At 35.3% G+C, this 26375-nt stretch overlaps 1 protein-coding gene across 1 annotated transcript in view; it reads left to right on the forward strand.

The window, feature by feature from the left end:
• LOC140666602 (GAS2-like protein pickled eggs) overlaps positions 1-26375 on the forward strand; it is a 61833-nt gene that overhangs the window by 11473 nt on the left and 23985 nt on the right. Inside the window, exons 2-3 of the mRNA XM_072893952.1 lie at positions 31-220; positions 11544-12041. Coding sequence (XP_072750053.1) covers positions 50-220; positions 11544-12041 — 669 coding nt within the window. The 5' untranslated portion in view covers positions 31-49. The remainder of the gene's footprint in view (positions 1-30; positions 221-11543; positions 12042-26375) is intronic.

Raw genomic sequence — 26375 nt, forward strand, 5'->3', positions numbered from 1 at the left:
TAATACAATGTAACATCTCTGTGCTTTCAGTTTTCGAATTGTTGAAATCATGTCGGTGCTACTGGAAGGTAGATCGTACAGGCCGTTCAAGTCCTCGGAGGAATATCTGATAGCGATGAAGGAGGACCTGGCTGAATGGCTAAATGCCCTGTACCCGGAGCTCAGGATCAATCTGGACAATTTTATGGACAGACTGGACACCGGCGTCGCTCTATGCAAAGTAAGTGTCACGAATGATTTGCCTAAGCTATAACTATCGCGGAAGCACGATTATCCGTGCGGTTAAGCGCTCGTACAGTCATAACGAGGCGATCCTTATCGCGCGGCTATCATCGTCGAAAAATTCCCCCGCGATCGAGATACCCATTGGCCTCAATTCTAGAACACGATTGTCACGTTCTCCGGCTCTTTCCGCGTTTATTTTCTCGCCGCTTCGTAAACATCCGCCTATACACAGTATCGTGAAAGTATGGTTGCATACCCAAAAAGTAATAAAACTCTTTTAGAATATGCGCAGATAATTTTTCCGTCGTACATTTTATGGCAAGTCGTTACTCGAAACGATATATAACTTGCAAAAATTTTTTCCTATATTCAAATATTTTATATACATTAAAATATTATATTCAATTTTAAATAAAACAGACATTACTGTTAATAGTATAAGCATGAAATTTGAGTACAAATTAAAAATATTAAATTTTAAATAAAACGAACATTATTATATTAATAGTATAAGCATGAAATTTGATTACAAATTAAAAATGTAGAAATAGTTCCGATGCTAGACAAATTGAAAATTCGATTTCCTGTCAAAATTGTTTCCTCATTCACGAACGTACATGATGCGCTAAAAACGCATTAAAGGTGCACGTGTGCATTATGACGAGGAGGAAGAAGGATGTGTATGACATCCAGCGGAAGCTCTTCGTCCTGCGTGGTGTGAATTACGATTGAGCTTAATGGAAAGTGGGAAGAGTAGTATTATAAAAGAGCTCTTTTGAAATTTACATTAAAATATGCCATTATCGCAATTATTCTGTTAATGCATCTGTACAAATTCAAACATAAATAACATAAATTAATTTTTTTTTTCTAATGTTAACGTTCTGCGATCTTATAAAAAACTTCATATCAATTTTCAATTAATTATTAAATAATAATTAAACGAATTAAACTTAATATCGACATATTTAATGATAATTCGATAGTGAGTTTCACACACATTTGATTCGCAAAATATATTCATTTTTTTTCTTTCTATTTATGATTATGATTGTATTTTTGTTCGATTGTGAAATGCTCGATGACTAACACAGATGTCTGCCTGAGCGAAATTGATATTACATGTTTGTGACAGTATGCATATTTTTTTTGTCGGCAAGCAAGTAAATAAAATTCGTATGTTAAAGTTACTGGCTTTTATGGACATGATGTTGAAACAAAAATAAAAAGGAATGTACATACAATGTACCTCCCACACATGACTATACTACTCGACTGCAACAATGAATAGAGTAGTCACTCTTAGCATGACCAATCGACTGTCGACGGTGTACACGGTCAGCTTATTAGCTCAGGCATTATTAAAGCAATTTTAACAAGTCATTAAGGGCACGGCAAATTAGGGCGTTAAAAAAAATGCGGGACACAATGAATAATGCTTTAATTACTCGATTAATGCGGTCGGAAATCGTGACGTTCTCATGTCAGGCCAGAGTCGCGTGGAAATAACGAGCGTAAGGTTCGTGCATTTTTATAGGCAACTATACCAGCCGAGATAAGTGTCACGGCATATAGAGGAACGCGATTATGAATATCATCAAGTACCTAAGTTTTTTACTGGAGAAACAAAAAAAATCAACAATCACCAAAATGACATAATATCATTACTGATTCGTTAATTAAAATGTACTCAATAACATGATCTTATCTAATATCAGAAATCTTAAATTTTAGATACATTTAACACTAGGATCATATGTTATATATTAGGTAGAGATTCTTAAATTTTTATCGGTTGTATTTTACAACGTGACGCCGGATATAATATTTCCCGGAACGATATTGCGCGATCGATCGCGATCCAGCGCCGATCGTGGAACGGAACGGATCAGGCCGACTTTCACTGATCTACGACGACGATCCAACGCAGTTGCTCGAGTCGGGCACCGAAACGAGCTCCATTCATCGCCACGGGCCCCATCGCGCGCGCTCATAATGCCCACCGGATTCGCGACGAGTAAGTATCCGAACGGCGCGGTGCGATGCTCGTATAAATGCCCAAGTATCGGCCGGATCGCGCTCGTTATTAGAAACGCGCCGCGCCGGCCCGCGTCCTCGTTATAAATTCATGCCAGAGAAATATTTAGAGTAGGCAGGCAAGGACGATAAAATCGCGGCAGCTCGTTCGCGATGCAGTGCGTGCATTCCCTATATGCCAACCCGGAGAAAGTCACTGGCTCGCGGCGCATCGGGTATGCACCTTAAAGCTGGATTCAGACCACGGTAAGACGATCGTGTCGAATCTTGCGCGAATCTTTATAAACTATTGATGCCTCTGATTTTGGATATTTAATTATGACATTAAAAGCGAAAAATCATGTTTTATACATAAATACTAGTTTCTATTCATCTATTTTCATTCGATAGATTTGATGAAATATATTTAAGATATTCTTTTCGTGGATTAATTCACAGCTTAAATCTTGTACAAAAATAAAATAATGAAAGCAGAAAAAATTAAATAATGCAGATTGTATCGATGATATATGATGTACTATATACTTAAGTCTAATTGAAACATTGTAATTAAGTGAGATTGAAGGGTGATGAACATGTGTGAGCCTCAATATTCAGTATTAGATGTTTGGATTATAGAACGAAGCGCAACGCACTTTAGTCTGAATCCGGTTTAAGGATTACGACAAATCTCGAAGTGAGGTGCTGGAATTTCTTACCTGTGCAGGGGGTAGATTGGGTAGTAGCAGTAAGCAGAAACAGGGGGAGGGCGAGGCAGTAGTGCTTTTGCATATATCGACTTTACGAGCCGTGACGAGTGGCCAAGCGGGGAGCATAATAAGGTACGCGACAAGAAACGATAAGGAACCCCAGTGCTCTCGATACTGGCACTTCTGGGAGCTCTTTTCTGCATTTTTTATCTTTTCTATCGTTTGCAGCGGTTTTTACAGACTATGATTTTTTTTTCACTCTGTTTATATACGGTCTGGGAGGCGCGCAGGCGTCTACATGCAATATGCATCGCGTCAGTTTAACAGTAAATGAAATGCAGCGATGGAAGAAATATTTAACTCTATGTGGAGTTTCTGTATATATTTTCTTTGAATAATATTTTAATAATAATTTTTACGCTAGTATTATCTTCGCGAATATTAATTTATAGCCGTTAAATAAAAATTCGATTTCTTGAAAATTTCATTACATTGACTTGATTTCTCTTTAATTGGAAATAGTATTACATAATATTTTACATATCTTTGTACATGATCGGCAGCCTATAAATATGATTTGCATATTCATCATGAATTATTTATATTTTCAAATGACAACAGAAGAAAAATATGGTAAATACAAGCTTAAATATTCAGAATTGAAAAGATTTTAATAGATGATTGTAGATTAGTTTGTAGATTACAGATTTAATTTCCGAAAAATATCAAATTTTTGAAGCGAAAATTCATCATAAAAAAAATAATATGCATTTATCATTAATTATTTACATTTTGACGCCATTAATTTCTGCCAACATTGATTAGTTTATAGTAATAATAATTTAATTTTACAATCAATTAAAAGGTATCTTTCACTCAATCATCCGAAAATCAATTTGTTAAACCATGAATTCTATGATGCGCAAAAGAAGGCTTTTGATATTGAAGTATTATAGCTTCATGAAAAGCATTTTTTTTAAGACAAATGAGAGAATAGTACTTGTCATGCGTGCGGTTAAAGGTTGACAGACACTCCGTATTAATCATGATATCTCGAAAGAGCGACGGCACATGGCCTTTCCTGTCGGAAATGACAAATACCGGGCGCCTCGATGGTAGGCCTTATATAGTCGGTTAGCACTATCTTCGAGCATTGCCACCAGACATAATATCAAGTTAAAATACTAACTCTTCAATTATGTTACAGTCATTCAGTAAAAATAATTCAATCACCGTTTTGTGTTCATTTTTTTAAAGATCTTTTAAGTTTTAATCTTTCATTTATTTTATATACTAGAGGTAAAAAATTTTGAGATTTTTATTCCTAAAAATAGTATATATAATCATCTATGTTATTTCTGAAAAATATAGTTATTTGCGACGCAAAAATTCACGGTAAAAAAGACCTCGCGATGTTCTCCTCGCAAGGACGCCGGGTCGATATTGCTTCGCACCGATCGTCATTTCAATGGTAATCCCATTATATGCATAGGTATCTTTACATAAATAGAAGAGCGGTTCTTATATCGCGGATTCTGGATTATGTCGTGGAATTCCAGGCGAATTCGCGGCGTGCGCGATTAATTAACCGCAATTGTCGCTATCTGTTTTTTCTCTCTCGCTCCTCTCTCATTCGGAATTAGAATTTATGTTGCCTCTTGCAGACCTTAAAGCCTATTTAAAACGAGACAGTTTAAGACTCATTTGGACAAGCAATATCGTATCGTAAAAAAGTGGATAACAACCATAATTTAGGACTACCTAGAATTTTTTAGGATAATAAAATTCTTCTTTCGTAAATATAATAAAAATGTTTTTTTCGTATATATAGACCCTAAATAAAACTGAAATATTTACATTGTTGATTTTACGTAAAAAACGCACTATTTAAAGCTTGTCAAAAAATTATGCTGACTCTAATGCATAATTGCTTTTATATTTATATTCTATAATTATACAAAAAATATACAATTTTCTATCGTGCGGAAGTGTAGACAGTATTCTTGTAAAAAGCAATGGCACAATTTTAAAACGATATGTTTAAATGGAGTTTTACTTGTTAACTGGATCTGCGATCAAATGCGTCAAGTCGAGATCGCACGCGATCGAGGTCGATCCCGGGGATCCAAGGAAGCTGGCTATATTAATGAGCGAATTAATGGGAGAGTTAGGAGCTCGACTTTCCCGACAACACGATTGTCCGTCGACTTTTCTGACGCGCGTGGCAGAGCGAGTTACCTCTCGGCGACGAGTCTGCTCGTTAAGTGAGTTTATCGGCGATTCTATCAGTTACCTTAAAGCGCTATTAAACGCGAATAGGATCGGCAATTTCCTTCGAGTGAGTTGGCGTTATCGGTCACGTTGTGATAAATGCAAATCCGATCGGCAATTTTGTGTCATGCGTACGATCGAGCACGCATGATTGATTTAATCCTTTTTGCTAAATGAAAATAAATTTCGTATCTCGTGATGAATAATTTGAATCTTTTAAGTCTTGTTGACGCATTGAAGGATGTTAATATAATTTTAATGGTTAAATTGTATTTGCAGAAATAACTTTGTATCAGAAAAGTTTCTTATTATTAATCAAGTAGAAAATTTCACTAATATAAAAATAATAATAATATATATATATATATATATATATATATATATATATATATATATATATATATATGCACATTAATTAATTTAGAAACATGTTTATGTTTTACGTTATTGTAACGATAATGAAATTGAAGAAGATTCAGGTTATATTAATCGAAATCACAGGAGAAAATACAAATGCGTAACATAAATATGAAAGCAATTAGAAGGAAGTGGAATCAAGGTCGGCGGCCTTGAAATTTCTTGCAGTTAATTGAAATCGAGTGGAAAGCTGATGAAACTCGATGCCGCCATTGAATTATCGTAAATGGCATGATGACTAGTACCGTTCTATGACGTCGAGAAATGTAGAAAAGCGTAAAAGGACAGGAGGAAGGAGTTGGATCTCTATTCATTCCATTTCTATGAAATAAACTGTTGTAATTTTCATAATTATAAAGACTGTAAAAATTAATTTTATTTTTTTATGATTAGTCCAATACTTTTATTTTTTAGAGAAAGTTACATTAATTAATAAAATTGTTAAACACGAGAGAAATAGAACAAAATAGAGAAATATCAATCTGCCTTAACGTGAATTAAATTAGAATTTGTTTTTACATGTTCATATGACACTTTAAAGATGAATGTCTATACGAGTAAGATAAGGTACACATGTAAAAATAGCCTGCGTGTCCTTGCAAGCTGATATCCTTTTGGGAAGGTTGATTGTAAAAATGAATGCGTCGCTGTGTATGTTTCTGCGTATTTTACACCAAGGAAACACATTACGTATGCCAGGTCAAGAGCGTTTCCTGCCGCCTTCTATTAGCATTTCTATTGAGAGTTCCTATTCCTTTATCTAGCTTGCGTGTACTCGGAAATGATGGTAGAGAGCACGAAGGACTATTCACACAAGTGTCTGTTCGCTTACAATCGAGAGAGTACCTTGATCTCAAAATTATTATTCTTCTAAATGCTAATTAAAAAAATTAAAAATACATATAATTTAGTGAATAATTAAATTTATAAAATAATTTAATTTAAAATATAAAAAATATTAATATAAAATAGTTTAATAAAATAAATTAAAATAAAATAAAATAGTTTAACATAAAATATAAAAAATACGAGGTATAAATAATATTAAAAATATGTGAGATGTTTTTAATAAAAATCGATAAATGATTGTGGATTATGAAGAAAATAAAAAGAGTTGTATATCTGCGAATCTGAGTTAATTAAAACAGAGCGTTTATATTTCTGCATCTTTCGGTCTTACCGGAAATATTAGACACAGAAAGGTCTTTCCGATGCATTTGAGCGCAAGCAACGGGAACTATAAATCAACGGTCCCTTTTTGTCTCAGGGATGTCAATGGATGCAGCAGCCGGATGCTTTTTTTCATAATTTCTTGGAATCGGAGTGCTACGGGGGTGGCCCTTTTCATCCTTCTTTATCTATATATATATATATATATATATATATATATATATATGCATGTATATATCGTGACTCTCGCATGCCAGTGCTTCCGAAACTTGCGATGCCAGGGGTGTGCGTTATAAAAACAACGGAACGGAAATAGACGGAGAAAAATCGAGCGGGCGCCACGATGCGACGCGACGCCGACGACCACAAGACGCGACGGGCGGTCTAGGATCTTACTTCGGGGATCGCCTTTATAGTCCAGACGCATTTTAATGCCAATGTCGACGTCCATTGACGTAACTGGCGGTATCTCAAAAGGTTCATTGTACTTTTTTGTGGGTTACTTCATAGGCGGCGAAACGTCTGTTTTCTAGGAGCGAAAAAGAATGTAATAAAATAAATTGATGAAATAATAAAATATAAAATAAATATCATATCATATCATATCACATATAAAATATCATGTGAGATAATTAAAATTCAACATAATTATTCTTAAGCAAGATACAAAATAATCATATGTTAACGTTAAAATGAGATCGATTCTCATTTACGATTTTTGGAATAACTGTTAGACAAATTACAGTATAGATGATGATAACAAGATAATAACTCATTGAGATAATAGTTGTAGATATTCTCCCTCGCTATCGATCATTAGTTAATCAACATTAAGTGTCTATTAAGCAATTCAGGACAATTATGAAAGATATTCCTTCTCTTGTAATGAATGCCCTGATAGGCTTTCTCTGATAGATCTATACTATTTACGGATATTGGTATTTCATTAGATTGCATCTTATACTAATATTATATTAACGTTTACAAACATAATCATTTAACCGATTATTTTTATAAAAATTATTCCTCGGAAAGTATCTTTTTTTTCTATTTTTGTTGAGACTAATTTTACTCAAAGTTGTAAGTATTCATTACGCGGAACGTTTAAAGTCACTTCATCACTCTTGTGCGTCTTAACGATGACACGCGAATCATTTCCTGGAAAGTACTTTGTGACGTGTCGTGAACTGTGAATATATAAAGATACTGTAAGCACGTTCGCACGATTTTACATACTTGTTCGCGCGTGCGACGCTTTGGAAGGTATCGTACAACGCGCGTAGAACACGCCGTGATTCACGACGCTTTTGTGTCGGCCGAGGTCTTACTGTTAGCAGTACAAACGCGCGGTCGAGGTTTATTAACCTCTAGCGGGGACAAGAACGACAGGATCGCGAACAATCTTAGCGGGGAATTTCTTCGCGCTTCTGCCGAGCAAAAAAATTTCTCCACAGCTGTAAGAATGACATTAGAAAGTATAATAATTAATTTTCCTCGATTTTGCGGGCATTTAAATTCCATTGCGTTGTAAAATGCGTACTTGTCAATTGCGTATGATGTGTGATCCGTTTGACAGCAAGATCATTCATTAACAGTTATTTCGATGATATACGCGACGGTAGGAAGATAAATTTATAAAATCTTTATTTTATTAATCAATAATGCTTCCTTATTGTGACAACATTTATTCGAACGGGCAACTTTAATAATCTTATTTAAATGAAATCTCGCCACGCGTGTTCGCGTGCTTTCAATAATGCGTTTTCGTTGCTTCAGCGGCGAGCGTCGTAAGTAAGTCATAAATTTCGGCAATGGTTTATCGCGTAGGCCCGGCCCCAGAAACTAAATTAAGTTACACGGTTGTGAGTTATGATTACTTGCTCTCGTTGCTTACGTCTCATTGGTTTGCTTCCATATCGTGTCGGCATTACGCTTAACTCATACGCATTAAGCTTTTTTTTCCCCTCGAGCTCAATGAAACGTCTCGCAAACGCTGCAATTTATAAACGTAGAATGTGCAACGGCTATTTTCATTAGGCACATTCGTCCGTAATGGTAAGCGACAACGACGATAGTGAGAAGGGAGTCAGGGGCCACGTAATGTGACATCCTGCCGTCGCCTCATCTGTCGACCGTATTACCATATGCGCCGCTTCTCGTCTTTTATAAGTGCGACTCTTCCTCTCGTACACAGTGACGCTCAATCATGCACATCATCGGGAGACTTGTTGCCTGATTGATATGCTCCAATTTAATAAAAAAGTATTGCCAGTTGATCAGCAAGAGATAAGTATAATATATTAATGAGATGATCACTAATAAAAATCACTTTTCAATATCCGATACAAGAAACCGAATAGAGAGAATTATCATATTAATAGGATAAAATCAGGATGTTGTTTAATTTTTACGGAGGTGCAATTTTTAAAATTTATTTTTCTATCAATTTTCACTCGCCATTATACAAGTGACCAAAATGTAACAATGTAACGTAGTATAACAAGTTATCTTATTTTTTTGTCATAAATAGTATTGAAAGAAAAAATTGTATTGGTATCACTTTTGTTTTCAAATTCAGACCAATTTCGCCATTTTTATCTCCCGATGAAAAGAGAATTCTCTCCATCAGTTTTAAGTGTTCTCGACAAAACACTCCAGTCGTTGAATCGTCATTATCGTCGTCGCTCGCGTTAGTTATAACTGCTTGTTGGTAGACTCGTCTAATCTCTCAAAGTATCCCTCGGGAAGTATTGAAACGGGCCGACGAGATAACCGGATGCCGTTAGATATGATTTTTACGAGTGTGCGTCAAGGGAAGAGTGCGCGCGTAAACAGCCTTATGGCGTCCACGTGTAGACGACATATATATTTTGTTGGGAGCCCTAGAAAACCATGTGTCGTTTGTCCTGCTGGAGCCTGGAAAGAAACTTTTCAGAAGGCTCGATTTCGAGCATGCATTAAGAATGATAAAGATTAGAACAGCCACCGCTCAATGCAACAATTTCAGAGTTTTATGATACAATTAATTGGCTATTATAAAGCAAAAGAGGAAAAGGGATACAAGGATCCTGATACAACCGGTCATTATACCTACAAATCTTTAAGGCTTTTTTTTTATACTACTTTTAATCTGATAATTATTTTTAATGAGTTTCGTATTTCTCAGAAAATGAATAAAATTTAAACGTCGTATGAAAGGAAAGGCTATCGTATCGAGGCTAATAAGAAATTCAAGATTAAAATTTCTGTAGATATTACATAAAATGTTTTATGAGGATAAGATCGAAAAATTAATAATCAAGCTTTTTGTAATTCTGAATATTTTTATAAATTTTCCGATAATAAAGCTGTAGCTAAAGAATAAGAGTTATTAATGACAAGACACTCCGACTATACGTGACATCGAAATTTAATGCGTCGCGTCGCACGCGAGCAAACGCACGTTGCACATACAACGCGATGTTTGTTCAGACGAAATACGATTTTATTTAAACATCGGCGACTTTCTAACGGACCGACTGTTCCGGGTCATACTACGTAGCAGCTTCTTTTTCCAATGTTAACCCAAATATCCTCCTGACGAGTCATCTCTCGTGTCAACTCTGTTTGAGCAGCATATAGGTTCAACGAACTGTCATTAAAACGAGCACCCAGTTAGGCTAGCGCAATCGTTTGAGCAGATGTTCGGCGGAAAACGAGCGCTGAACAAACAGAAAGGGATTGAAGGGATGAAATACTATCGCCAGTGATATGTGTCTTGGTGAATGATCGTAGTCAAATTGGACGAAAGAAATTATACGGCAAACGAAAGGGATCTACGTAGTTTCTTTATTCTTTTCTCTCACTTTATATTATGTAGATCTTAAATATGTTTTAGGTCAAAAATTAATTGAAAAACAATAAAAGAATCTTAGTAAAATTTGTAATATTATTTTAAACTGCGATTTATCAAATTCTTTGTAGAAATTTAAAAAAAGAAAATTATGTCATTCTCACTTAATTCACATTGTGAACTACGCGACTAGACTGAATCCTTCATTGTCCATCATCGCTTTTGAACTGTCAAAATGGTCCCCGTTGATCTTTGGCATACAAGGGCGTACGCATCTCGAATCTCTCTTAAGCGGTACACTCATCTAAATCAATAGTGTGATATTGTATTAAAACTTTTTTTCTGAGGGGATGACGGTCATCAGATGCCATCTGTCATTTCAACTACTCATGGTAAATCCAGGATTTTGATGCCGCGTCGAGTCTCGTATCTGAATAACGTATGTGTGTTCACGACCGTGTAAGAGGAGACTACGTGTGTGGGAAAGTGTTGAATGGCGTGAAATGAAATATCGTATAACGCATATATATATTCTCTCTAAGCGTCGGATATAAAGTATCGACGTTTGTTATAAACGTCATGAAACATTGATGTACACAAGGCTACACGATACACATTTAAATCGCTATTATTATAAATTAAAATTGACAAGCCACTGCAAATTACGAACCTAACCGGGCGAGCAGATTAAAAATAAAGTTCAGAAAATTTGACCTGAAATTTATAAAATTAAAAAAACATTTTTTTCCTAATTATACACATCTCTTAGATTACTGGAATTGGCAAAAGTGCGATTTTGCTTTCCCTTTACTGACTTGGTCCATTCGCGGCGATGAATTATACCTCTGCTTCTGCACCAGAGATGATACACTAACCGGAATGATTTCTTTTTCATCTTCCAGCATGCAAACAACGTGCGGAAATATGCGGGCGACTATGTTGCGCGACGTCAGGCCCGTAAAATGCCGATGACACGCTCGATAACCTCCCTGGCGCTGCCGATGAGCCAGGTAGGTGACGTGCCCTACCTGCCAAATGCCAGAGCCGGCACTTTCTTCGCCCGCGACAACGTCTCAAACTTCATCGACTGGTGCCGCAACAGTCTCGGTATCATCGAGTGCCTGCTGTTCGAGACCGAGGACCTGATAATGCGTAAGAACGAGCGACACGTGATATTGTGCTTGCTGGAGGTGGCCCGTCGTGGCGCCAAGTTCGGGATGCTCGCACCGTTGTTGGTACAGATGGAGAGGCAGATCGATCGCGAGATCGCCGCCGAGAACAAGGCGGCGAACGGCGCGGACAACGAGGAAAGCGACGACGAATACGAGGAAGAGCCGTGTCTCATATACGGACCGCAGCCGCAGATCGTCACGAACGATCTCAAGACCCTCCACGAGTTGGTGAGTGAAAATGTATACGATCTTGTGTTGCTTAAGCGGCTCTCGCGAGAAAGAACGCTATTAAGTTTCGTCATTGATGGCTGGAGAGAGATACACGCGATGCAAAAATTATGTTGTTAAGAGAAACACAATTTTTCATTTAATATCTAAGCTTTGAATACAAGTCAATTTTATTTTTTTCTGAATTCAGTTCTTCCCGAAGCTTTATCATAACGATTGTTATAAGAACTGATGTGTGATTGCGACGAAATCTCGAAATCTTTCCGCAGTAACTTTTTCTCAACGATTCGCGGCGTCGATTTTGCGATGGCTCAACGAATCTCGGCGGCTTCGTATGTATTCCAATGGCATGTTTCGTCGCGTATCATCGCCAACAGTGATCGTAAACGTGCCACAGCTATGAAAATAACTCGCACCCTTCGGTGCACATCCGGGCGTATTTATGGCGGTCCCAAACTCATGCCGAGCCGTGAATCTCACGCGATCGAGAATAGAAGAATGGATATGCGAGATACTTAAATCTAATAGACCGTCGATAGTTTTACTTATTCGATATCGCAAAATGTCGATACTGCAATGACTTATTGATGTTAATATCACGAAAGATAATTAAAAGACGAATGGATTTTGCAATAGTTAACATAATTACGTGATTTGTTTTAAATTGAATTTTATATCGCAAAATCATAATCAATTTATAATGCTGATTAATTTCAGTTATTAATTTTAATTTTCCTAATGCTTATTATGTTCTTCGAATTTTTATATATTGCAACGACAAACTCATAACTCAAGTTACGCCAAAGGTCGTGTGAATATAACGCTAAGATAAAGATTTATTAAATGATGGAATAAATAGGTCAATTATTCTTAAATCACTTTACATCATAAACCGTCACAGCTTATTACTTTGTTTTTTTCTGCGCTCGTATATGGCAGAGTCTTTGGCAGAGAAAGGACCGACCGCTCCCACCGTGTCGCGGTATGTGTGACCTATCCGGCATTTTATTATCGACCGATTATTATAAATTAACGGTTAACGATCACGCGCGCATGTGGCGCGTTAAATGTCCCGTCGTGCGCGCGAATCGGCTCAGCGTCGCGATAATTTCTTCGTCACGCCGTTAATTGTACTGCCGCTGGCGGAGAACGCGACACATCGACTGACACTTTCCCCTTTCTTCGATGGTGTAAATATAATATTCTCTATATTTCTCGGTCTCGTGGTGACATTTCATATCTTCCTTACACTTCCGTTCTAGACGCAATGATACACAATAGCAGTGACATAACTAAGGAAGGTCTCGTACGAAGGAAGTTAAGGGAGCTTTAGTCTTTATCTTTGCAAACAATTTCAATTATAATATTTATTAGGCTTGAAAAATAATATGAAAAATATAGATATTTGATATTAAATTTGTGTATATTAAAATAATATTTATTATACACAAATAACATTTATATTTATTACTCATATAATGATAATAGTAAATTATTATTTAATAAACTGCCTAATAAATCATATTTAATTGTTACTTATATATTTATTATCTTTGCGTGTTATTTTTGAAAGGCAGTAATGAAAATTTTATTTGACTGAGAGCGACCGGCTTGATCGACTAAAAAATATCGGATTATAGTCGACTCGCGAGTGTGTCTAACGGCGGCGATTACCGGTGGCGATACACGCGACCGGTATACGTGTAAGCGATGCTAAATCGCGGCATTTCACGAAGCGGAATAATTCCTTCCCCAGGGCTTACAGCTCCACGGCGAACGATAACGTCGCGGCGCGCGGCTTCTCGCCGTATAGAAATTCCAGGACGCTTTCCCGCGAGGTCGAAGCTCGTGGCGTATACACTCGCGGAAGGTATACGAATGCATTATCTGTTCCGAAAGAAAATTTCGACATAATCGAATGTTACGATAAATCTATTCCTTATGATAAATCCTTTCTTTTTTTTTTTTTTTATGGGAAAAACTCGTTCGCGAGACTACTTACACATACGTTCATGACATAAAAGACTGCTTTCCAAGACGGATGTGATGCAGAAAATAAAAGACGAATTTGAAATATTATTTTTTACCAGTGTAAAATATCAATATTTTTTAACCATTTGGTAGAAATAAAATCTATCACATTAATATGCAGATTTTACATTTGATAGAGATGTTAATATTTTTTAGATAAATAACCATATCGCGTTACACATCAATTTAAACATTAATACTTTTAATGAAGATCATTAATTTTTCTAATAACGATAAAACAAGGACAAATGAAATAATGAGCAATGAATAGGATTAAATTAAAATTTAAAAATTACTTTTCGAAATCTATCAAAGATAATAATAAAATGATAATTCGCAACTGGCTTCATAAATAAGTGATATCTTGTTTTAAAAAAACAACAACATGATATCATTCATGATACATGTAATATGATAATAAGCTTATGCAATCGCAACATTGATATTACGATATTGATAGAAGTAATTATTTGTAGCCTTCGGTATCAAGCGGGAAGTATCAAGGCGAGGGCATCAATATAACTTGCGGATTGTGTATCGTAATATCATTAACACCCCTAGTAGATAGCGTAAGCGCTGCCAGCGTTTGCGGTTGAATCGAGCGCGTGTTACCGCCGTAAATCTCGTGGGAGCGTGATTACAGCCGCCGTTCAAGCGTATTGTGCGTCGATTTTCGCGATCGGCCGCCGATATCGCCGGATAAATTTCACTTTGCGCCGCGGGGAGGCCGAGCGACGCCGCGCGCCGGTCTCAAGTAGTAATATACCGTGAAAGCGTTGCCCACCGATTCCAATAAAGTAGAGGCGAGTTGAAGCGAGCTGAGGGAAGCCGCTTTGTCGGCTCCGTAATTAACGGAAATATTTATCGCGTCCCAACCACGAAAGTAGCAAAACGTACCAGGATCGGATCTGGCTTTTCCATGTTGTCACTGTAAAAATTTTAAATATGTCGAATAATAATAAAATTCTTTCTTGATTTTTGTAATGCAATTTTTAATTATCTAGATATCTAAAATGTATCTTAGAATTTTAGAAGATTAAAAAAAGAATTATATATGATTTATAATAGAAAGGACTTACAGTTAGTGCCAAATGGCTCACTAATTTGATTTTAATCTTTGAATTACTAAGAAATTAATACTCTTGCATCGCGATTCCTGCTCGTTAGAGTCAATCCTGAGGGATATGTGTTGAATCGCGATATGAATCTCGAGGTGACGATTACGTCGTCTCGTGTCAAATGTCGGAGTGTTCAAAGCGGCAACTCGCCGCTTTATTGATAATTAATCTAATCTCTCTTTACGCCGTGAGACACCACGACACGAAGGCACATTCTCCGAAGCGTTTGCTTTTACATTAAAGCCGTTCCTCGCGGCGATGCGGCGGTGATTCAAGGAGAGAGAAGAGAAGACCGAGTAAGAGTATAAGAGCGTGTTTTACGTCGGCTATCAATTAGATTCGCTCTTGTCACGCGCGTTATCTTATCGCGAGCGTTACGACTTTGTTAACCGCGTTTGATATAAACAACTCCGCGACCGATTTGCCTAATCGTATACAAGATGCGATTATCACGAACTTTGTTATGGCCAATTGTATAGCAAGAATTGGTTAACACATGATACTCGTGTGAGCCTGTTGCATCAATTTTAACGATAAGTAATTACTTGTCAAATAACTCTTATCTGTCATTGAATAATAATTATTAATCAAACACTTTTAATATTTTATAGTAAAATATAAATTTTTAATTGTTTTTTTAGAGCGAGTAATTGAAAAGCTTCCTGATTTTACACAAAATTTACATAATCCTTTATGTCATTGATATTTATGACAATAGTCAGCTGATAATTCCAGAGAAATTGGTTAATTTCTTTATCGATAACATATAAAATTTTTATTTATCAAGTTACAATTTTATTCTTAATTTTATATCTTTTTTCGTCATTCGATTATTCATGCAATCATTTCTTGATATCTCTGAGAAATAAAATTTCTAATCGTATATAATGACGTATTTGTGTGGAACTTTGGCTCATACGGGTGATTTCCTTGATTCATAATGACTTGGGGTCGATGCGTTCCGCGTCCTACCGCGGTCCACGATAAGATAGCGCGTTTAACAAGGCTGAATCTAATCGATAGTCGAGGTAAACTGTACAATTCTACCATGGTGCGGCACCACGCGTGTGTTTCGTTCCCTCGACAGGCGATTGCCGTAAATGGCGCAATGCGAAATCGTTGCCGCCAGCATGTTCAGTTATCGCGGAAGCGGATTAGCAACGCACGAAGACGAGATTTTTTTTATCTTTTCTTAAATTTATATTCAGTAATATTTTTTTTATATTGCAAAACAGTTAGAGCCGCACCGTTCGCCCACCACGAATTCGCTGTTCGTGTCACTTTAACAAACGTGCAATTTTAGCGCGCGTTTATATCCCTCATCAATGCAATTTGCACAGAGAATATAGTTAGTTTCCTTTCTATTTATATATCTATCGAGGGAATATTTAAAAGTTATGTACTTTTACGCACATGTTAATCAATTCCATTAATTTTGATTATAAATAAGTATATTTAATTATGTTTTTTTTTTTTTTACGTTTGTTATTTTTTTTACCAAAAGATTTTGCTTAACTTTCTGTTTTATACAATTAAGTTTTTAATTACTGCGAAAGAATATACAAAAATCGGACAAAGTAAAAAATTTTCCTACATATGCATGTAAAATAGTTATGCAAATAAATTCATTCAAGGAAAAAGAACATTGAGGCAAATATTTTAAGAGGTCCACGGTAGATTCTATTCAGGGAAGTTACCTCTACCGTGCCAGACGGAGCTTCGCCTCGCGAGCGCCGAAAGCTTGTATTGATCGCTGTTAGCCCATTTCGTATCAAGTTCAAGAGCAAAGACGATGAAGTTACTTCACCGAAGGACAAAGTCCTTTTCCTATCTATACCGACGTACGGTTACTTTTTTTCATTTTTTCGAGATAATTCTTCGTCATTCATATCGCTTGTTAGAGCGTTAACTGTCGAATCTTGCTATACTAACAATAAGAAGAAATTTCATTATCAAGAAAAAACATTGGTTACGTTTCACTTTTCGATACACATTTCTATATGTATATGTAGGCATATATAATATTTAATAGTTTCCTCTTAATCTAATGATGATTGATATTATGTTTGCAATGTAATTAGCAGATTTATCGGAATCATGCAGAAATTACTCAGCAAATTTTATATTATATTTATCTTTCGCTTGATATACGATCAGATAGTAAAGCTACTTTCTAAGTACGCATGGCTATTGACAGTGACGTGTGTTTCAAAGAGGTATGATTCAGGATATATCCTCGAATTGTCCAAAAGTAATTAACGTATTCGATATTTGCATACACGTCATTTATATACATATGATATTACACAGTCGCGTCATATTTAAAAATAAAGATAAAATTTAATAAAATTAATTTATAGCAAAAGAATAACGATATTTTAGTCACGCGTTTTTAAATAATTTTTTTTTACATGAGATAGAACCACTATGTCGACAGAATCAATGCAGTCAGTAATTCTTATTATTTTCCTTTATTGAAAATAACTAATATTATATTATTAACTAAATACGGTGGAAGCCGGAGTCGAGTGTCTTTCTCACCGATTCTTCTATAGTTATCCCTTCGATAGAATCCTCTCCGCCGATTGCTCGATCAACCTTCGATCATCGTATGATTTATTTACGACTCGAGAGAAAGAGTTACTATTTATCCAGAAGAGCAAGAGAGGAATCCGTTCGCGCGCCTTCACATAGAACTGCCATAAATGGCGTTGAGCTCTCCTTCGAGTCTCCGTGTCAGTTATTATGTACAATTAGCCGAGATGCTGACGGGAGAGATGGTTGCTGAAGCCGCGCAAGGTCTGCCTGCGGTCCGAGTCTTAGCTAATCACTGTTTGTCGAGCACGGATTAAACAGAAAGAGAGACAGGGAGAGGCAAAGAAATGGGTTAGAAATTTAATACCGAGGTCGGTAGCACTTTGGTCAGTAATTATACATGGTCATGTAATGTAGGTGAATTGATCATTTCTAGACTGGGATATCTGATATACATATGTATATGAGAGTCGAGATTATAGATGTAGCGATGGTTGGTCGTTGATCTATTGGGCAATTGACATTGGTTAACAACTAGAGAACGCATTTTTATGAAGGGTTTAAGGTAATTCTCGAGAGAGCTGTGAGAATTTTAAATCATAAAATATCAGATTAAATTATGCGAAAGTTTCACAAATTATATTACAAGCAGTTAAGATCGTGATATTCGAACGTTAAATCTAGAATTTTTTTATTTGTATTTTTTAAATATATTTTAATATTTTATATATTTTTTAATATTAATAATATAAATTTTGTGTATTCTAATATTTTGTATATTTTATTATTTTAATATTTTATTTGTATGTATTTAGTATACATTTTAATGTTATATATATGTATATATATTTAAATATTATATGCTAAATAATATTCTTTCTAATCATTTATTTCATGAGTTTTTATATATTTGTTTAATTAATTATTAATTATAATACACAAATAATGCTCTATATCGAATTTATTTCGTTATTTCGGAACATTTATTTTGCTGGCAAGATATTCTCGGCAAGATTCCGGATAGATGATTCTTCCACGGTCGTGCACAAGTCACCTAAATTTGGACGAGAACCGTACCACGTCGAATCGATATGTCAATAATCAAGCTTTGCACGGAAGGGAGATCAAAGAAAATTTCGGGGCGTACGCCTCAGTAATCTCGCCTCGGTAGAAATCCTTGTGGGGATCCTAAGCTATGGTTTCTCACATGACTTTCATAAAAATGCATGTAGGTTACTCCGATAAAATGCATTTCAAGTGCTTCTAAACGTCGTCAATTACTCCGAAGCACTATATCAATGTCGGGCATATCGATCCAAAGTTGCAATTCCATCAAATCACACGTCATAATCGCAAAGATACACAATCCGAGTCTCGAATTCTTTCTTTTTTCTTTTCCTTGAGAGTATTTTAAAATTTTATATATAAAAGCAAAAATAACAAAATATTTTTTTCCTTTTCAGATCTTTAAAATCTTTTATTCATCATTGATTTATTTTTTACGGATCAAAATCTATATATACATATTATATATAACAAGAGCATGAGTTATTAAAAATCTCATTTTATTCTTCTTGATGTTTTAAAATATCTTTCAGACTGAATGTGATACATATTATATTTTTTGGATTTGAAATAATTAAATCTAGTTCTTTAATTAGTTAATTAAACACTGTATAAAAATTACGAAATTACAACAAATTGTGGAATGACTTCATAATTTCTATTTTATTTACTAATTAAATTATATCTTCAATGTAATAATGATCTTAGGCAGTCTCTTAAAGCACAAGACCAGACGTGATTCGCTATATAAAGGGCGTGACAAGTCATTCCCGCGAAACAGCTCGATGAGGCGACTTCGACGAAGCATGCGTTTCTCCGAGACTTTCAATTATCGTAAACATTTGCGGGATCACGCATCACGGGGATCACAAAAATAAACTATCGGGGAGAGGACGGAAAAGCGGGGACGGTGTGGTTCCATCACTGCGGACGGAACAGCTGAGAGCTCTATGGGACGTCGTCTCTCTCGTGTATTGATTCCCGGGACGCCGGCGCGGTTCGGCGTCGGGACGCCCGCCGTAAAAGCTGCGCCTTCAAAGCGCCGCGATTCCCCGGAATTCACCTGCCGTGCACGTGTGTGTCTGGGTATGTGTGTGTGTGTGTGTGCGTGTGTGTATGTGTGTAGAAGAATCGCTGCTTCAACTCGTCGAGAATTGCTCACAACAGAATAATTCGCGCATTTTCTATTCCTTTCCTTTCGCGTGAGCGGTGTGTTTATGTTCACGCGCCGACGTGAGATCTGGATGATGCTTGCCGCGTGTTATGCTCTTTCGTTGGGCTAATTGGATAGCTCTAGGGTGTGTTCCAGAGATCTTTGGGAAGTGCGGAATGTCTCGAGATAGATGCGAGTTGCAAATGTTGCTTGGAGAGAGGATTCACGCTGTCGAGTATTTTTAATTAGAATGTTGAATCTACATGATTTTTCTTTGAGATTAATTAGATATCCATTTAAAGAAAGAGAGAAATTCTGACGTTTCGCGTATTAATCTTTCAATATCTCTTGCTAACATTTTTTAATATGTATAATAATTTTTTACATAATATAATTATCAAAACATTTTTTTCCTTTAGTATTTACATAATATTACGTTATTTATATAATTTCTTTGAGATTAATTAGACATCCTTTTAAAGAAAGAGAGAAATTCTGACGTTTCGCGTATTAATCTTTCAATATTTCTTGCTAACATTTTTTAACATGTATAATAATTTTTTACATAATATAATTATCAAAACATTTTTTTCCTTTAGTATTTAAATAATATTACGTTATTTATATAATAACGTAATAACAATAACATTAAGCATCACAGAACCTGTCTTTGTCTCTTTTTTTGTTGGTAAACTGATAAAATATTTATATCAGCTTGAGTTTATTTCAAATTTAAATTTATTTCAAATTGCAACGTCGCGTAGCGGACTGCTTAATATCAATCATCGACTGGAATTCGGTACTTGTAATTTACTGCATTTCATAGTTGCGAGAAAGCGCGATGGTTCAATGCACTTTTCAGCCGAGTAACTCAATATGCGCCTTCGGCGACAAGAAGGGCGCGCGATGCGGTATTTTTTGATTTAGCGACACCGTTGAAAAGAACCACGGCGAGCTGATTCCCTCGTTTTCGTTTGCAAAAAAAAAAAAAGAAGATAGCACAATGCATATCTTGAGAGGAGACGCTCTAATTAGGATTCGGTGCACTGACAAATCGGCGCGATTATTAAAAGTCATGCGAACACGACGAAGCGGACCGCCCACGTAACTGTTTTCTTTCCCGTTTGCAATCACCTTTCGAATTCTCGTCTTTTTTTCTCTTTACACATTACCGGTTATGTAATTTTGCCGTTGGGACATTTGAGTTAGTGTTGCTTCGATCTGCTTTAGCGATCGATTGATTGTCGTCGAACGAGCACGAATTGATATTTATTATTTTGATTATTTAACGATCATTAATATTTGTCCAGTTTTAGATTCGATATATTTAATATTAACGATACAATTAATATTATAAAAGATATTTCTGTAGGTGGTATCATAAATATAATTAATATAGACAACTGATAGTGATACGCATGTATTTCGAGAACGCTCAGAGATAAGAAAAGTCTACATATATCTTTAATCGAATTTTATCTTTTTTTTTTTTTAGTGATACGCATGTATTTCGAGAACGCTCAGAGATAAGAAAAGTCTACATATATCTTTAATCGAATTTTATCTTTTTTTTTTTTATCAACAAATGGTCAATGTCAAAGATGACGTCGTTAAACGAAAATGGTTTGAGTCAAAGTCGTTTTTATTTAAAAATCAACGATAGATGTAAGAGTGAGAAAGCGATTTTTTATAGTTGATTTCACATTATTTTTGCTTGCATAGGTAAATATTTAGGTAATTTCTGTAAAAGGATTATTTGAGATGTATTTTAATAATTTCTTGAACGAATGAAAATTTTTTCAGATTATACCTCTTTTCTTGCGAAATAATATTTCGTAAAGATTGTTAAATATATAGCTTGTCACGGATAGAAAAATTTAACAGATCTCGAGCATATGACAATGTTTATTTTGAAATGTCACATCGCTATGCAAATACATAATACGCATAGCAATGTCAAGAGATTACATTCATACTACTTATGCATATCGTATGACGTGCAAACTACACATCGTGAAAACCGCAAGTATTTGCCGAAGGTAGAATATAATCGCGGGAGAATCAATTGACTCACTAATTAATCTTTTCTCGCTACCAGTGTCCTCAATCATGGACATACTTTTTCTTCATTTGTAATGCGCAAATATTTAGCAATTTTAGAGCACTGTTGTGCCAGTTTATAAACACGTTTTGAATTGGTTAAAGTCATTATATGCAGTTTTAAAGCATTGTTGTCCCAGTTTAGAAACACGTTTTGAATTAATTGAAGTCATTTAGCATAGTCCACGATTTTCAAACAAGATAATCGAACAAAGCAAATCCTGATGAAAAACTTTCACTATTTTTCATCTTATATAATTGGGAGTATTTTATTATAAAAATTATTGAATTACTTAGTATAAAGTTATTTATTATTTAACTTTGTATAATTTAAACTGTAGGAATATAAGTATGTAAAAATAAATTTTATATTATTTTGTTTATGATTAGCGCCAGTACAAAATTTAAAATTTTAGAGATGCCTAAGATATCTTTAATTATATAAAAATATAATTTATAAAAATGCACGATTTTCTCTCGATAAATAGAGGCCTGATACGAAAAGGATTAATTCATAGTTAACTGTCAGGGCATTACGAGTGTTACGCGAATCTTAACATTATGCGCGATAAGCGCGTTCATCAATTACGAGAATAAGCGTGGCGATAGGTTGAAATATTTCACAGCGTTTCATTAAACGATTTCCTCGATCGTGTAACCGCCTCTAATCGACGCTCGGTAAATACATACAGCGGCCGTTTATAAAGCGGGTTTGCTAGATATAAATTTCACCCGTGCGTAGTTTCACATTCTGGATTATGTATGGAGCAAAAGACGGAAACGAGACAATGTATCGAAAGCGTAATGGGCGATCAACAATTGCGTTGCCATAAATCGCAATGGATTACGCGCGGTAATGTGTTATTCTCCTGGGAAATTTACTCATATAGTCATGAGGTTATTTAAGGCCTCATTTACGTCGGATCATTTTCACTTTAAAGATGTTTCAAGAGAAAAGTATTTATTTTGTATAAGATTGACATCTTAATTATTATTAATTTGTTAAAATATGAAACTTTAAACATCTTGGTAAATATTACAGACTTTATTTTATGGACAGCATAAATTGGTAGCTACATTAATTTCTTCAATGAGCTATATAAATCGAATTTGCGATAATAGCAGATAAATCCATTTATGTAAGAGGTTAAATAGATTAGGTCAATTTATATCAAGCTAACATTATTTGTTTCTGTTTCTGCCGATTGTTCTGTATTGTGAAAATTCGAATGTCGATTGTTCTGTATTGTGAAAACTTCTTTTATAATATTAATTTAATTAATGTTTTTTTTTCTAACGCTTTATTTAACACACATTTAAGGGATAAGTGATTTTAAAAAATATTAATTTCGTATTTACAATCACAAGAAGTTAGTTTTCTAAAATGAAGGCGTAATTGTAAATAAATCCATGTTTCACGGAAATCAAATTCTTATTTTTGCTGGTAGACAAAACATTACTGGTGGACAAAAAGCGAAATAGCTCCACGATGAGATCGGACACTATTTTCGCGATCAAGATCCAGTGTCGTTGAAATGTATTGTGATTTCGTCTCGTCTATGCTCGTCTCCTTCCCACGAGGGTCTCCTCCGCGCATACGACCCTGGGAAGATCGGTCGGCGATGATAATGTCACGATAAAGCGATCCGTATCTTGACCGAAGGTTCCATCACTTTCTCCGCTATATACACTTATATTATACAGTGTTTCAGGAAGAAGTGTCATATACGCGGAAGCAACAAGATATTGTTTCGGAGAAAAAGTTCGTATAATTGCATTTCTGCGGTGATGGAACTGTGTGATGTGCAACTTTATATTAAATAGTGTCACGAATATTTTCTTGACAGCAATGATGAGAAGGAATTCAGGTACAACTTACTTTCTTCGCGCGATGTGTGATTATCGAATATAATCTTATTCCTTTTTAGGAAGATATTACCAGATTAATGACGAAATTTTTCTTGAAGGATATAGTATATTAACTGTTAATTAAGGATTTATATTAAATTATTTTTACACATACATAAAATTAATTAAAAAAATCTTTTAGTTATATCCTGTTTAAAATTTCTATATTGATTATATTTATTTATGATCATATTCAGTCTCTTCTTTTAGATCATCTTATATGCCATAAAGAGGCTAAAAGAATTTGTAATACAGAGCAATCGACATGACACAGAATTAGAAATGAATAATATTGGTTATTAATATAAACTGACTTAATCTAATTAATCTCTTATATAAACGAGATATCATGTTACTTGACGATAAATAGACATTAAAATTTATCTTATATTTATTAGCGAATCTAATTAGTGAAAGAGATAATAAGTACTTACGTCACGCAATTTGAATTATTGATGTATAATAAAAAGAAAAAAAAAACAAATAATTATATATATTTAACATTGATCTTAAAATAATTAAATTATATCAAAGTTGGCTGCAGTGGCAATAAATTTATCTTTTTCATTTCTTTTACATTAAATAAAAAATTTTATTTTATTTTAAAGACTGCTTTGATAAAATATATATTTCTGTCTTTAAAGTTAACGCTATTCTAGGACTCTCTCTACATATATTAAAGATGCAAGTTCTAGCTGCAGACGCATATTAATAGAAACAACTGAGATGATTTGCAAACGACTACCACGACATATTCGAGTTTCCTCGAGTTGTAGGTCAGTCCGCAAAACCGCGAGAAATAAATGAAATTTCCACCACTTTCGCTTGCTCGCGTAGATACTCCTACGTATGATATAGCGATGTCACGATTATAGTAGTCGACTCAGCTCGATCGCGTTTCGAGTCTCTTAGACAAGTCTTTCGACTGATCGCAAATGAGCCGCGAAGCTGATAATCATGTTGCAACTTGGATCATTCTCGACACCTCGCTAATTCATTACGATCTTTTCGCCGCTCGATTCTTTTGCATCGTCATGTGTGTCTCTGCGAATTTGTATTTATTCCTAAAGTATCAATCTTAATTTATGCACGCACATATGATTAGTATATATAAATACTTAACTTGTTTCTCTATCACACACAGTTATATTTTCTAACCATAAATATACAATACATACTATTATATCACGTCACAAAAATAAGAACACTGTTAACTTTCACGTTTTATTTATGTATTTGCATGCCCTGTCCGACTATTATTTCTCTCAGTCACCAAACTTCAAATTCGCGTATTTCAATGTATTGCTCTATGTCCACGCAATTAAGTCTTTCGCATCACGTTTCAGTAATCGTATTCAGAGAGAGTTCCGGCATATTACACGAAACCATATCCTATATCTTTATTATTCCAATACCTACACATAAGATGTCTGATATCCACTGAATCATAAGTAGTTTTAGCCAGGAATTTTTTTTTGCGAGATTGAGATCGATTTTACATTATTCATTTAAAATTTTTTAATTTATAACAAAAAGTTTATCTATCAAATGTTATATTAGATTTTTCTTGAAATTTATTTGCGCTTAATTAAAAAAATCGGTCTATATTTATGTATTCGAAGGAAAAAACAAGAGAGATACATAAAATGATTATCTCTATATCTGATAAATTTATAAATCTTACGTGGAAACCAAGTTTCTCATGGTTTCTCAAGGACCACGCGCTAGGCTTGGAACACCCTGTACATTCGATCCGCGGCAACTTTCCTCGTGAACGCGTAACATTGTAAAATCGATGGCAGTTGGAGCGCAGTAACGTCGCTGACAAGCGCATTAAAAGGCCCCGGGACACTTCTCGTTTGTTCAGCACAACCTTTCGTATACCGCGGCAATACTTCCGCGTGTCCCGACGTATCTATTAACATAACAACGCGAGGAAAATTAATCCCGCCGCCGTCACCGGGGCCCGCGGGGAAACTTTCCTCTACCATTTCTCCTCCTCTACCATCGTCTTCGAGAGGTTCACGTTCACGTGACCCCGGCGCGCGTGCCTCTTCCTTCGCATGCAATGTCGTCCTCTTAAATGCAGCTGCATACTGCATACTGGCGGCGCATGCCGCGCAATCCGCAGCGCAATCTACGCAGATCATGCCGACGTTCCTGGTCTTGCGAGTAAATTACTGTCGTCCCGTGCAAAAGCAACTCCCGTGAAAAAGAACGCGCGCACAGGACGCAGACTTTGGTGCTCAAAAAGTTATTCGTCGTTTTTTTGTAAAATAATTAAATCGATATAACAGAAAAATGGCACATGTCATAAAAATTTTAAAATATTTTATGTATTTTTGTAATAATTTACAGATATTTGTTATTTATTTTGCGTTTTGTATTTTTGTAATTTTTTGACGTAAATCCTCCTAATTACCA

Source organism: Anoplolepis gracilipes, chromosome 6, assembly GCF_047496725.1.
Source record: "Anoplolepis gracilipes chromosome 6, ASM4749672v1, whole genome shotgun sequence".
NCBI classification, from domain to species: domain Eukaryota; kingdom Metazoa; phylum Arthropoda; class Insecta; order Hymenoptera; family Formicidae; genus Anoplolepis; species Anoplolepis gracilipes.